Source organism: Pinus tabuliformis, chromosome J, assembly GCF_031772625.1.
Source record: "Pinus tabuliformis cultivar Carrire ecotype Pingquan chromosome J, CPIR1, whole genome shotgun sequence".
NCBI classification, from domain to species: Eukaryota; Viridiplantae; Streptophyta; class Pinopsida; order Pinales; family Pinaceae; genus Pinus; species Pinus tabuliformis.
In genome coordinates this window covers 363,218,408-363,229,311 of record NC_142295.1, presented here as the reverse complement: position 1 = coordinate 363,229,311, position 10,904 = coordinate 363,218,408, and the positions used below count along the sequence as shown (strand labels likewise).

The 10,904-nt window shown below is 40.1% G+C and overlaps 1 protein-coding gene across 1 annotated transcript; it reads left to right on the top strand.

The window, feature by feature from the left end:
• The first annotated feature begins 320 nt into the window (after window positions 1-320).
• LOC149227245 (uncharacterized) lies at window positions 321-989 on the top strand. The gene has a single exon (XM_089380442.1). The coding sequence runs from the start codon at window positions 321-323 to the stop codon at window positions 987-989; it is 669 nt and encodes a 222-aa protein (XP_089236568.1).
• Window positions 990-10,904: the final 9,915 nt, after the last annotated feature.

Below are 10,904 nucleotides of genomic sequence, written 5' to 3'. Positions count from 1 at the left end.
GCATTATAGTATACTTATATTTCTTTCACATACATATTTCTTTACACATTTTTGTATCCATACTTCATATGTCTATACACATTATACACATTCATGTATCCAGATTATATATTCCTGTCACATTCATATTTCTTCATACTTATTCTTAATTTTAATATTTTAATTATTCAATTTTAATAATAATTAAAGGGGTTCCTTCTTTTATGGCAACAACCTTCGGATCTTGGTAACAGTAACTTCAAGCAAGCTTTTTTTGCTGCGCGCGCGCTCTGATCTGCGTCCGGCTAGGTCAGCGTTCGCTGCCGAGACTGCCCGCCGCCATGGCTGCACCAGGGGGTGCGGAGCCCTCTCCCACCCCTCCATCATCATCAGCAGAAGCCTTCCGAAGCCTGCTATCGCAGAAGGGGAAAAAACGACCTCATCCCGAAGTACCGAAGTTTATCAAAAAGCTTGATGAAATCCCAGAAATCGCTTTGCTGGAAGATCAGCCGATCAAAATCGCCCTTGCCTTGGCTGACAGAGGTTTAGTGGGGCAATTTATGGGTTGTTGGCCAACAACAAAATCCACTGATGAATGGGTCCAACGAAACTGGAGGCCGCTGCTGGCCAACAATGTGATCTGCTACGCGGTCGGAAGAGGTTTTTTCATCTTCGAATTCACTACCAAGGAAGATCGAGATCTGGTGTTCAGAAACGGCCCATATTTCATGGGAAATCAAGGACTCTTTCTGAATAAATGGACCCCCGACTTCGATCCTTCAGTCGATGTCCCAAAGGAGGTCCCTGTTTGGGTTCGGCTACCCAACTTGCCAATACACTGCTGGAGCTATCAATCCCTGCAAAAGATAGGAAATGGACTGGGCAGATTCATCGACAAAGCTGATAACAAGGGCCAATACACTTGCGCCAGAATCTGCGTGGAAGTAGACTTGGAAGCTGGGCTGTCGGAAGCCATCAAACTTACAGTTGGAGATTGGCACCATTTCTAGAAGCTGGACTATGAGCAACTGCCTTTTAAGTGCAGAATCTGCCATGAGCACGGTCACTTTCAACGAAACTGCCCCAAAGCACCATCAGGGGACAAAGTCGAAGAAGAATGATGGAAGGAAATAAAAAAGGGGAAGGTAGTCTCAAAGCCAAACGAGCAGAAGAAAACAGGACCAAAGGGGAATCCCCAGACCAATGATAAGACCAAACCAGTCTCAAATGAAGGCCCCTCCTCAGGGGAAAAGGTGGATGCCTCAGAGAACCATGAAGAAACTGCAGATCAGTCGAAGAAAGGGAAAGAAACCGAAGAAGAAACAAATGTCCCCCTAACAGAGGTAGATCAAGGGGGAAACGCAGGCAACGACGAGCACATTAGTCTTGCAACTGACTCAGGGGAAGAATCAGAAGAAAGAGACTCTGAATCAGACAGCTCACAAATTTCTCCAATCAAATCGACCAGGGGCCGAAAATCCAAGAAGAAACAGAGAGAGGAGAAAACTTATATGGAGGTTCTCCAAGGCTCCCAGAAAACTCTCAAAGGAATGATGAACACCAGATCCGGGCGCAAGCACAACAAGGCTTCAAAAGGAGCCACTCCCTCCCAACCCAGTAAATAATGAAATACGTCTCCTGGAATTGCAGAGGATTAGGTAGCAGGCTGAAAGAAGATGCCCTGAAAGACATTGTGAGGTTGCATGTACCTGAAATCCTTCTCATCCAGGAGACAAAGCTGGAGGACACTCTCCTCCTCCATTCCAGCAAAACATTCTGGCGCAAAGGCCCTGGTAGAGCTGTCAGTGCTAGAGGCGCCTCTGGTGGGATTGCCTCCTTCTGGGATAGCTCCAAATATGACTTGATTCAAGAAGAAAGTTGCCAGCACTGGATTTTCACTCAGCTCCTTCACAAAGACTCTGGTCAACAAGTAAGTATATTCAACCTTTATGCTCCGGTCTCCCCAACGGAGAAAAAAATTTGTTGGGACTCGCTCCAGTCTTTTCTTATATTGCACAATCTAGAAAACATCATTATTGCAGGGGATTTGAACGTTACTCTGGCAACTGAAGAGAAAAAAGGTGGATCTCCTGTAAGAGATCCAGCTAGAGAATGGGTAGAAGATATAATGGTTGGCTGGGATATGGAGGACATCAAACCTTCAGCTGGGAAATACACTTGGTCTAACAAAAGATTAGGTCTCAGCCATATAGCTGCTCGCTTGGACAAATTCCTCGTCCAAGCCTCCTTTCTTACTAGTGGTCTAATGGCCTCATCTAAAATCCTACCTAACTGCACCTCCGATCATAAACCCATTAGTCTCGAGCTCTCCAAGGATGGTTTTCTTGGCCCCATTCCCTTTAGATTTAGCCCTTTGTGGATTCAGCAAGAGGGTTTCAATGAGGTGGTTTCTGAAGTCTGGAATCGGAAAATCCTGGGATCCCCTTTCTTTGTGTGGGAAGAAAAGTTGCGGGCTCTTAAGAGAAGGCTCAAGGAGTGGGCTAAAGCCCTGAAAACGCCAGCTGCCATGAGAAAAGAGTCTTTAAAAAACCTTGCTGCCCTCTAATCATCAATGGAGGTTTCTGCTATTACCCAAAGTCTGCTCCAAAAAGAAGTTGAGTTGCAAAAAGCCCTCCATAAAGCTAGCAGGGAAGAAGAGGAGTATTGGAGACAAAAATCCAGAAATTTATGGTTACAGGCCGGCGACAAAAACACTAGTTTTTTCCACAAGCATGCCGAAGCTCGCAAGCAATTCAAAAATGTTTCTGAAATCCGCTCCCAAGATGCAGTGGTTAAAGATTTTGAAGGCATCAAGAGAGCAGCCTTCTCCTTTTTCAAAGATCTTTATACAGCCCCTGATGATCCACCTATAGATCCTCAAGCCTATCCGTATAATATAATCCCCTCCTGTGTGCAAGACTCTGTCAATAATATGCTGACTGCTCCGATCAGCATGGATGAGCTCAAGAAAGCCTTGGATTCCATGGAACCGGATAAGGCGCCAGGGCCTGACGGGTTCACTGCTAGGTTCCTTCAGACTTGCTGGTCAACTATCAATAAAGACCTCCTGAGAATGGTTAGGAAGTCCCAATATTGCGCAAAGCTAGGAGGCAGTACCAATTCAGCCTTCCTTGCATTGCTACCGAAAGAGAAAGGAGCTTCAGATTTCAGTAGATTTCGTCCCATTTCGCTATGTAATACTAGCTATAAGCTGATTACCAAAATAATATCCATTCGTCTCAAGAATATTCTGCTGGACATCATATCGGAGAATCAAGGAGGCTTCATCAAAGGGAGAAAGATTCTGGATAATATTGTGCTGGTTCAAGAGGCAGTTCATTCAAGTGGCCAGAGAAAAGAGAAAGGAATGGTAATAAAACTCGATTTGGCAAATGCCTTTGACAGGGTGAGGCATGACTTCCTGTTTGCTGTTATGACGAAAATGGGCTTCTCACTAACATTCATAAATTGGGTGAAAGCCTGGGTTGCCTCTCCTTGGATTGCATCGTTGGTAAATGGCCGCTCTACTGAATTTTTTAAAGCATCCAGGGGATTAAGACAAGGTTGTCCGCTGTCCCCTCTTCTCTATGCTATACAAGCCTCAGTGCTCAGCTTCCAGCTGGACTTTTGTCAGCAAGTCCAAACTCTGCTAGGTCTCAGAATGGTGCACAATGTCAAAGACATAAATCATGCCCAATTTGCCGACGATATTCTGCTCCTAGGTGGAGCGAGCATTAATTCGGCCAGATCTTTTAAAAAGGAACTGGACATTTATAAGGAGGCCTCCGGCAGCAAGATAAACTATTCAAAAAGCACAATCTATGGCTGGAACTGCTCGGTCAAAGATCTGGCTGACATAGCTAGGCTCCTTGAGATGAAAGTTTGTCAATCCTGGGAGTCATTCAAATACCTTGGGATCCCAATCTTCAAATCCACTCCTAAAGTTACCCACTGGATGCCCCTATTAGACAAGCTTAAGCTAAGAATTCAAGCCTGGGGAACCTCCTGGCTGAACACTGCTGGGAAAATAATCCTTATAAAATCTGTCCTAATAAGCATGCCACTTTTTCAGCATTCCATTCTCCTTGCCCCCAAAACCTTTCTCAGTAAAATGGATGGTATGTTGAGAAGATTTCTTTGGGAAGGGGGGAAAAATAATGAAAGAAGACTTCATTTAGTCAATTGGGATACCATTAAGAGGCCAATTCTGGAAGGAGGTCTGCAAATGAGAGATTTGGCTGCACAAAATCTTGCTCTAGGATCTAAAATCCTGTGGAATATGGTGGCAGGGAAAATAAGCTGGAGCAAGAAAGTTCTGTGGAAGAAATATTTTCAAGGCCAGCGTTTGAGATGTTTGGACCATCCGCCAAAAACCACCAAAGGTTCACCAATTTTCAAGTTGTGTACCGCTGCTCTGGAGCATTTCAGTCCCAATCTCTACTGGATCCTAGGTAATGGGAAAAAAATCAGAATTTGGGAAGATCAGATTCTAGGAGACCAGCCTCTGCAACATATAGAAGGCCTCGCAAATATTAAATTATGGCTACAATCCAACAATATGGAAACTCTTTGGGACATTTCCACCTGGACGAAGGACGCTGGTAGACAGTGGGACAGCTGGAATCTGGGAGAGGTTCCACATCGTCTGCAAGCTGAAGCTTCATTACTATTAGACAAGCTCCAAGGAAAATCTCCCATGTCAGCAACAGCCAAAGACAAAAGAGGGTGGGGCTCCCATATTGGTTCTTTCTCGGTTGCTGAAGGTTACAAAAATTTGACTGCAGTTCCTAATGTCCCCCCTGACCCAACGCAATGGAAATTCATTTGGGGCTTCCCCTCGCTTCCAAAAATAGACTTTTTCTGTTGGACGCTAGCTCACAACAGTATTCTCATAGGAGATAACCTGAGAAAAAGAGGAATGGAAGGGCCATCCAGATGCCCATTATGTATGTCAGAGGAAGAAACAGCTGATCACCTATTGTTGCTGTGCCCTTTTGCCAAAGCAGTTTGGAAGGGGGTTCTGAGATCAAGGGCTGACAAGGTAGAGCTGCCAAGAAATATACCAAACCTGTTTCACGAGTGGGCCAAGCTATCATCGTTCTGCCTCAATAAAAAAAACCTGCTTAAGACCGCATGGATGTGGATCCCTAAATTCATCTGCTGGAAGTTATGGTTGGAAAGGAATAACAGATTATTCAGAGGAGAAACCTGCACTACAAACAACGTAATATCCAAAATTAAAGCTATTCTGGGAGAGACTTTGGATGCTATGCCGGCCTTAAGGAACGAAGCGAATCTGGACAGTGAGGAGGAAATCTGGCTGAAAGATATTGTTTCAAAAAATCAAACCAGTCCAATCTCTCCGGCCTCTTGCCATGCTATGTGGGAAATACGCCTGGAAGAACAGGAGTTTCTAAAGTGGCGCTCTGCTCTGGATGACCACTGTCTATTCTTCGACGGGGCCTCTAAAGGAAACCCTGGAGCTGTGGGAGGGGGTGGAATTCTGTTAAATCCTGATGGCAGTACATTGTTCAGGTATCATTGGGGTCTGGGATTCGAATCAAACAATAGAGCTGAGGCTCTGGCTTTGTGGCAGGGGCTGTCTCTAGCTCTTAATCGGAACATTCAGTCTCTGACGGTCTTCGGAGACTCCAGGCTTATCATTCAAGCGATGAACTCTCACTCGAATCCTTTGCAGATCCATTTAGTCCTCATTCTCAAGAAAATTAGATCCATGCTGGCCAAGTTCCGGAAAATTTCCTTCTATCATATACTGAGGCAACTGAATTCACAAGCCGATTTGGAAGCCAATCTTGGCTCAGCCCGCAGCCAAAGAACCCTTTCAGTCAACTCTGAAGAATCTCTCTGCATCATCCCTTAATCTTCTTAACAACTTCTCTATCAGGAAATCTGTTCACTCTGATGCAATGAGGATCTGCTCATGAACTAGTAACATTGGCTCTGCAACAGGCTATTCCTGAACTGGTTCCCTGATCGACTGTTACTGACTTTTGCCCTAACTAGCACCAGGATCCATGGATAGGCAATCAGCTCAGAAAAGATTAATGCTCCAGAATCTCAGTCCACAGCATTAGCACGGTAAGCTCTGTCCTCATCAGAAACATACGCCAGAGGATGAATTACTGAAGAAAAGTAGACAAAAAACCAAGCGGGTCTATTTAAAGGAAGGGTTCAACAGGAACCTCCAAACAGAAAGATGTTCTCTCCTGCAACGGCTTGGATATTGTGAGTTTGAAGGAAAGTATGTATCAACATTTCCCATTAGCAGCAATGGAGTTTGATGAACTAATTCCTGGATCTGTCCTGATAACGAGCGGCTGGGCTCTGTTCTGGTGTAAATACATAACCCAATATCGTAACTCCAAACAGAGGCGCAGATTTTTAAGCACATTCCTGCATTAGATCATTCAGAGGGCGGTTGGCTTTTCGCTTGAAGGTGGATTAATGGAAGGATCTAATCGCTTGACAGAATAGCAAAATGGACAGAGCAATCTCTGGCCTGGCAAATTGATGGTATCCTTATCATTAAAAGGCGGTCCAGACAAAAGGCCAGTTCAAAGAACCTTCAAGCAGGGATTCAACGAAATTTCTATCCCAAAGGGCGATCCAGTCTCTTCTATGGACCTGCTGAATCAAAGAGCAAAGTGTAATAAGAAAGCATTAGAGATAAGTAATATTGGGGAACAAATGAACACTGTGTATCAAGTACGCGGCAGCTGTTTTGCCGCCCTCCAATACAAGTAACCGTTAAAGTAAAAAAAAAAAAATTAAACTTTAAAATTAATTTTTTTTAACCAATTTTAAATAAAATTAGAAAGGAATCATAGATATTCACTGCCAAAATCATTTCATTGTTAATTAACATCATTGATATTGATTATTTTTTTTGGGGTCATCTTCTCTTATATATATATATATATATATATATATATATAATATTATTGGCGTTGCTTTTACATATATAATTTTAATTTGAAAAGTTTATATATATATATATTAAATTAATTTTAAAATTTTGATATTTATTTATTTTTTTAATAAAATATTTTGTTAATATATATATATACAAAATAATAACAATTATATATATATATATATATATATATATATATATATATTTTGCATTACTATTATCAAAAGGTCACAAAGCTTCTTTTTTTGGTGAACTTTGAAGAAGGCTAGACTAGAGATTGAACACTAAGATTTTCAAGTTTTGTTGATTTTGTTTGATGAGAGAATTAGTTAGACAAAAAGAATATAGGATAGGAGGATTATGCAGACTCTGACTAAAAATGAGTTATGACTGGACATCTTGAGGAGCATATTGAGCTTTTATCCATAACTTCTAGTTTGTCTTCAAATTCAGCAAGCTTGTAAATGTTCTACTCCTAGTCTGTGTGATAAGTTGCTAGAATGCACCCAAGAAGAATTTCTTGGAGCACCATTTTTGGAAGGATTTGCTCTAGCGAGCTTGGGATTACTTGGCCTGATTTTGGGCTCTTTGTTGGGTGATAAGGGGAGGATTGTTGGGTGAGGGAGAAGTGATGGAGAGGCGGCTTATGCCCTTGCCATAGTGAGAGGTTGAGGGATTGTTGTGGGTCATACTGTTGAGAAAACGTTGTTTGAGGTGAAGAAAGAGGGGCAAATGTTTGGGAATAGGATAATCCGATGACAGAGAGAGACATGTGAACTTGAGGAACAAGGGCTTGAGAAGAGTGTGATGATAACATGGGAGTCGAGTTAGAGGGATTAGGAGAGTTGAAAGAATATAAGAATTCTAGATAGAAATAGGTCGTTGGGTTTTGTAGTGCCAGTCCATAGATCGAAGTATCTCATGAGTGGTCCAATTTGTAGGAATTTGAAGAAAGGAGTTGAATTGTAGTGAGAATGATCTTACCCCGATGTTGGAGGAGCACGTAGTGAAGAGGTGTATGATCCAAATTGCTATTGTTCTTAGTGTTGGTAGTCTTTGAAGGAATTCCCTTGCTAGAGTGGATGGAGTAAGTTGCACTGTATGGTCCTAATAAGGTGGTGAGGGCACCTCGATAGGAAGAGTTTTTCCAAGATTGAGAATAGGCATTTGTTCCATCGTCAAAATGCACCAGTCATACTTTAAAGAGATCCTTGCCTTAGTAGATTTGCTGCCAAAATTGTGCTTGGTACCAAGGTTATGATTATGAGAGGTGTTGTTAGTAATATTGTCCTCGATGGATTGAAGATGGATTGTTTGATTATGATGGTATGTTATCATTCCCAAATGATGTAACAGAGTGATTTGAACTCGTTGAGAGGAGGTGTTGCCTGAGGTTGAGTATGCTTTGTGCGTGTGATCCTGATGGTGTTGTGAAACCGATGGAATGAGTATTATAGAGATGGCATGTTGAGTGAAGTTGTGGTGAGTGGTAGACAATGACGATTTCCACCTGATCATGAATTTTCATTGAATCATTGTGAGGTAGGGGGTTCATGTTAGGGCACCCTCTTTGGGAAATAAATGAATATTTAAATAATGATATAAATATATAAAATAATAATAATTTAATATTAAAATTATAATCAACATATATATTAAATTAATATTTAAAAACCTTTGTTTGTGAAATAAAGTGTTTTGGGTAATCTAACCATGAATAAAATTTAAAAAATGTATGCATTCTACCTTATAACACGTTAAAGGCTAATATATATAAGAAACGTGTTAAACGAAAATTCATATTCATATATTTGTTCATTATATCAAAGTTCATCATGTCACTCGTGTGAATTGAACTTGGGTAGGGGGGATTCCAATCATTCCTCCCAAACACCCTAGATAAACTCAATTAACACACACACACAAACATATAAGTAGTCTAACTAATAGATGAAATGACTCTTTAGTAGTCTAACTAATAGATGAAATGACTCTTTGGCCGGAATTCAACTATACTATTTTTAGTAAGATTATGATTTTTTATTGTTTAAAATATGTTTTTGAATGCATAATGGATTCAACATCTTAAAAAAGCCGAGACACTTTATCTACCTTCAACATATGATTTTTAAAAATCTTCACTAGATTTTGGACAAAATTGTCTAAAACAAGTGTTTCGAAAAAGGGCCATTTCATTTATTAGTTAGATTGTGTGTGTGTGTGTATAATTGAAAATTTTCATATTATAAAAAAATGTTTGTAATATATATAAACTATGATGAAAATATTGTATTAAATCAAAATCCATACTTGGATTTTGGCTTATACAATAGGTGAGTACAATGAAAATTCTTCAAGACCAATTATATTTGTAATTTTATGGATTTTGGCTTATACAATAGGTGAGTACAATGAAAATTCTTCAAGACCAATTATATTTGTAATTTTATGAATGTCTTTATTTTCAATATCTATTAGCTATTTTACTATCTTAAAACACACAGGGTCTTTGGAGGTGTAGACTATCCAAAATCTGTGCTAGATATAGAGAAAATTTACACTGGATATGAGACCCACTCTTAAGAAATAGTTGCACGAGAAGGTATACCATTTCTCATTAAGACTCCTGTGTTCAAGTTTACACTTTTATTGACGAGATCATTTGCAACATAATTATTCATTCTCAACACATGAAAAAAAGCTAATAGTAGAGAAGGCTAGTTTTAGATTCCTAATTTTATCAATAATGCTTCACAACATGCAATCCTTAGGCAAAGATTTATAAACAATATGACGGATAAACATCGACGAATCTACCAACACCACCAAATCTTCAATATTTGGTTCTTTGGCCAAAAGGAGTTCTTGTAGTAATCTATGCCTCTGCTACATTATTTGCCTAATTGCCTATCCCCTAACTATACTCAATTTCAATTTGAGAATAACCCTTCCCGCACCTACCACTCCAGTGTAAAAGAAATAATAATAAATAAACCATTTTAGAAATTATATTTTTTAATTAATAAAATATGTTTATAATTAAATTGGGAGTAATTATAATTTGGCAGCAATTAGCAGCTTTGCAGCGATTTTGTTAATTAATAATATATCTATATTGAAGCTTAGAAATCCTCACTCCACCACTCACCCCACCACACACATGTTTTTAGTGGTCATATGAAATCTTGATGATATCTCATGCCTATTATGAGTGATAAGATGGGCAACCGTGAAATTCAGGTGGAAAGGGGATGCATGTTTTACAAGGTACGCTCCACCACTTATGTAAAGACATGTATTACTCAATTAGAAATGTTAGGGATGTTTATGCTTGTGAATATGTTGCTTCGATATCTAGTGTACACATGGCATCCTATGAAAAATTGCCTCGTCATATGTTATCATTCTTTCACCCATGTGGCTATGGAATTTTAGAGGTGGCTAACAAAAGCTGTGTTTCCTAAAACAATGACGTGGCACACACCATTTACACAATAATTGAATTAAATAAATAAAGGGAATACAATGGGGAATGGACTTATATTTATTAGAGTTGTATGTTTTAATGTTTCAATATACCCATGGGATGTAGGTTAGTTGGTTTGCATGGGGTTTAGTTCCCAGGAGGTTACATGTTCAAACCTCATGGGGAGGAGTTGAAGATGGAAGCCACTTTGGGGGAATTAAACTTCCCAAGGAGCGTCCAGGCTCAATCACGCCTCACACAATCTTGGTGATAAACATCCCATTGTGGGTGGATTGGTCTTCTTCCATCCAATACAAGGGCTAGCCCCGACCTAGGCTTAGCTTGGTCACAAAATAAATAAATAAAGCATCCCATTGTGGGCGGATTGGTCTTCTTCCATCCAATACAAGGGCTAGCCTCGACTTAGGATTAGCCTAGTCACAAAAAAAAAAAATAAAATGTTTCAGTATGTTTTCTTAAGTTAAAATTAAGGATGAAATGTAGCATCAATAATATAGGAAATAG

What these genes read in the sequence shown, in the direction of transcription:
- LOC149227245 (XM_089380442.1), top strand. Translation starts at nt 321, where the DNA reads ATGGCTGCACCAGGGGGTGCGGAGCCCTCTCCCACCCCTCCATCATCA.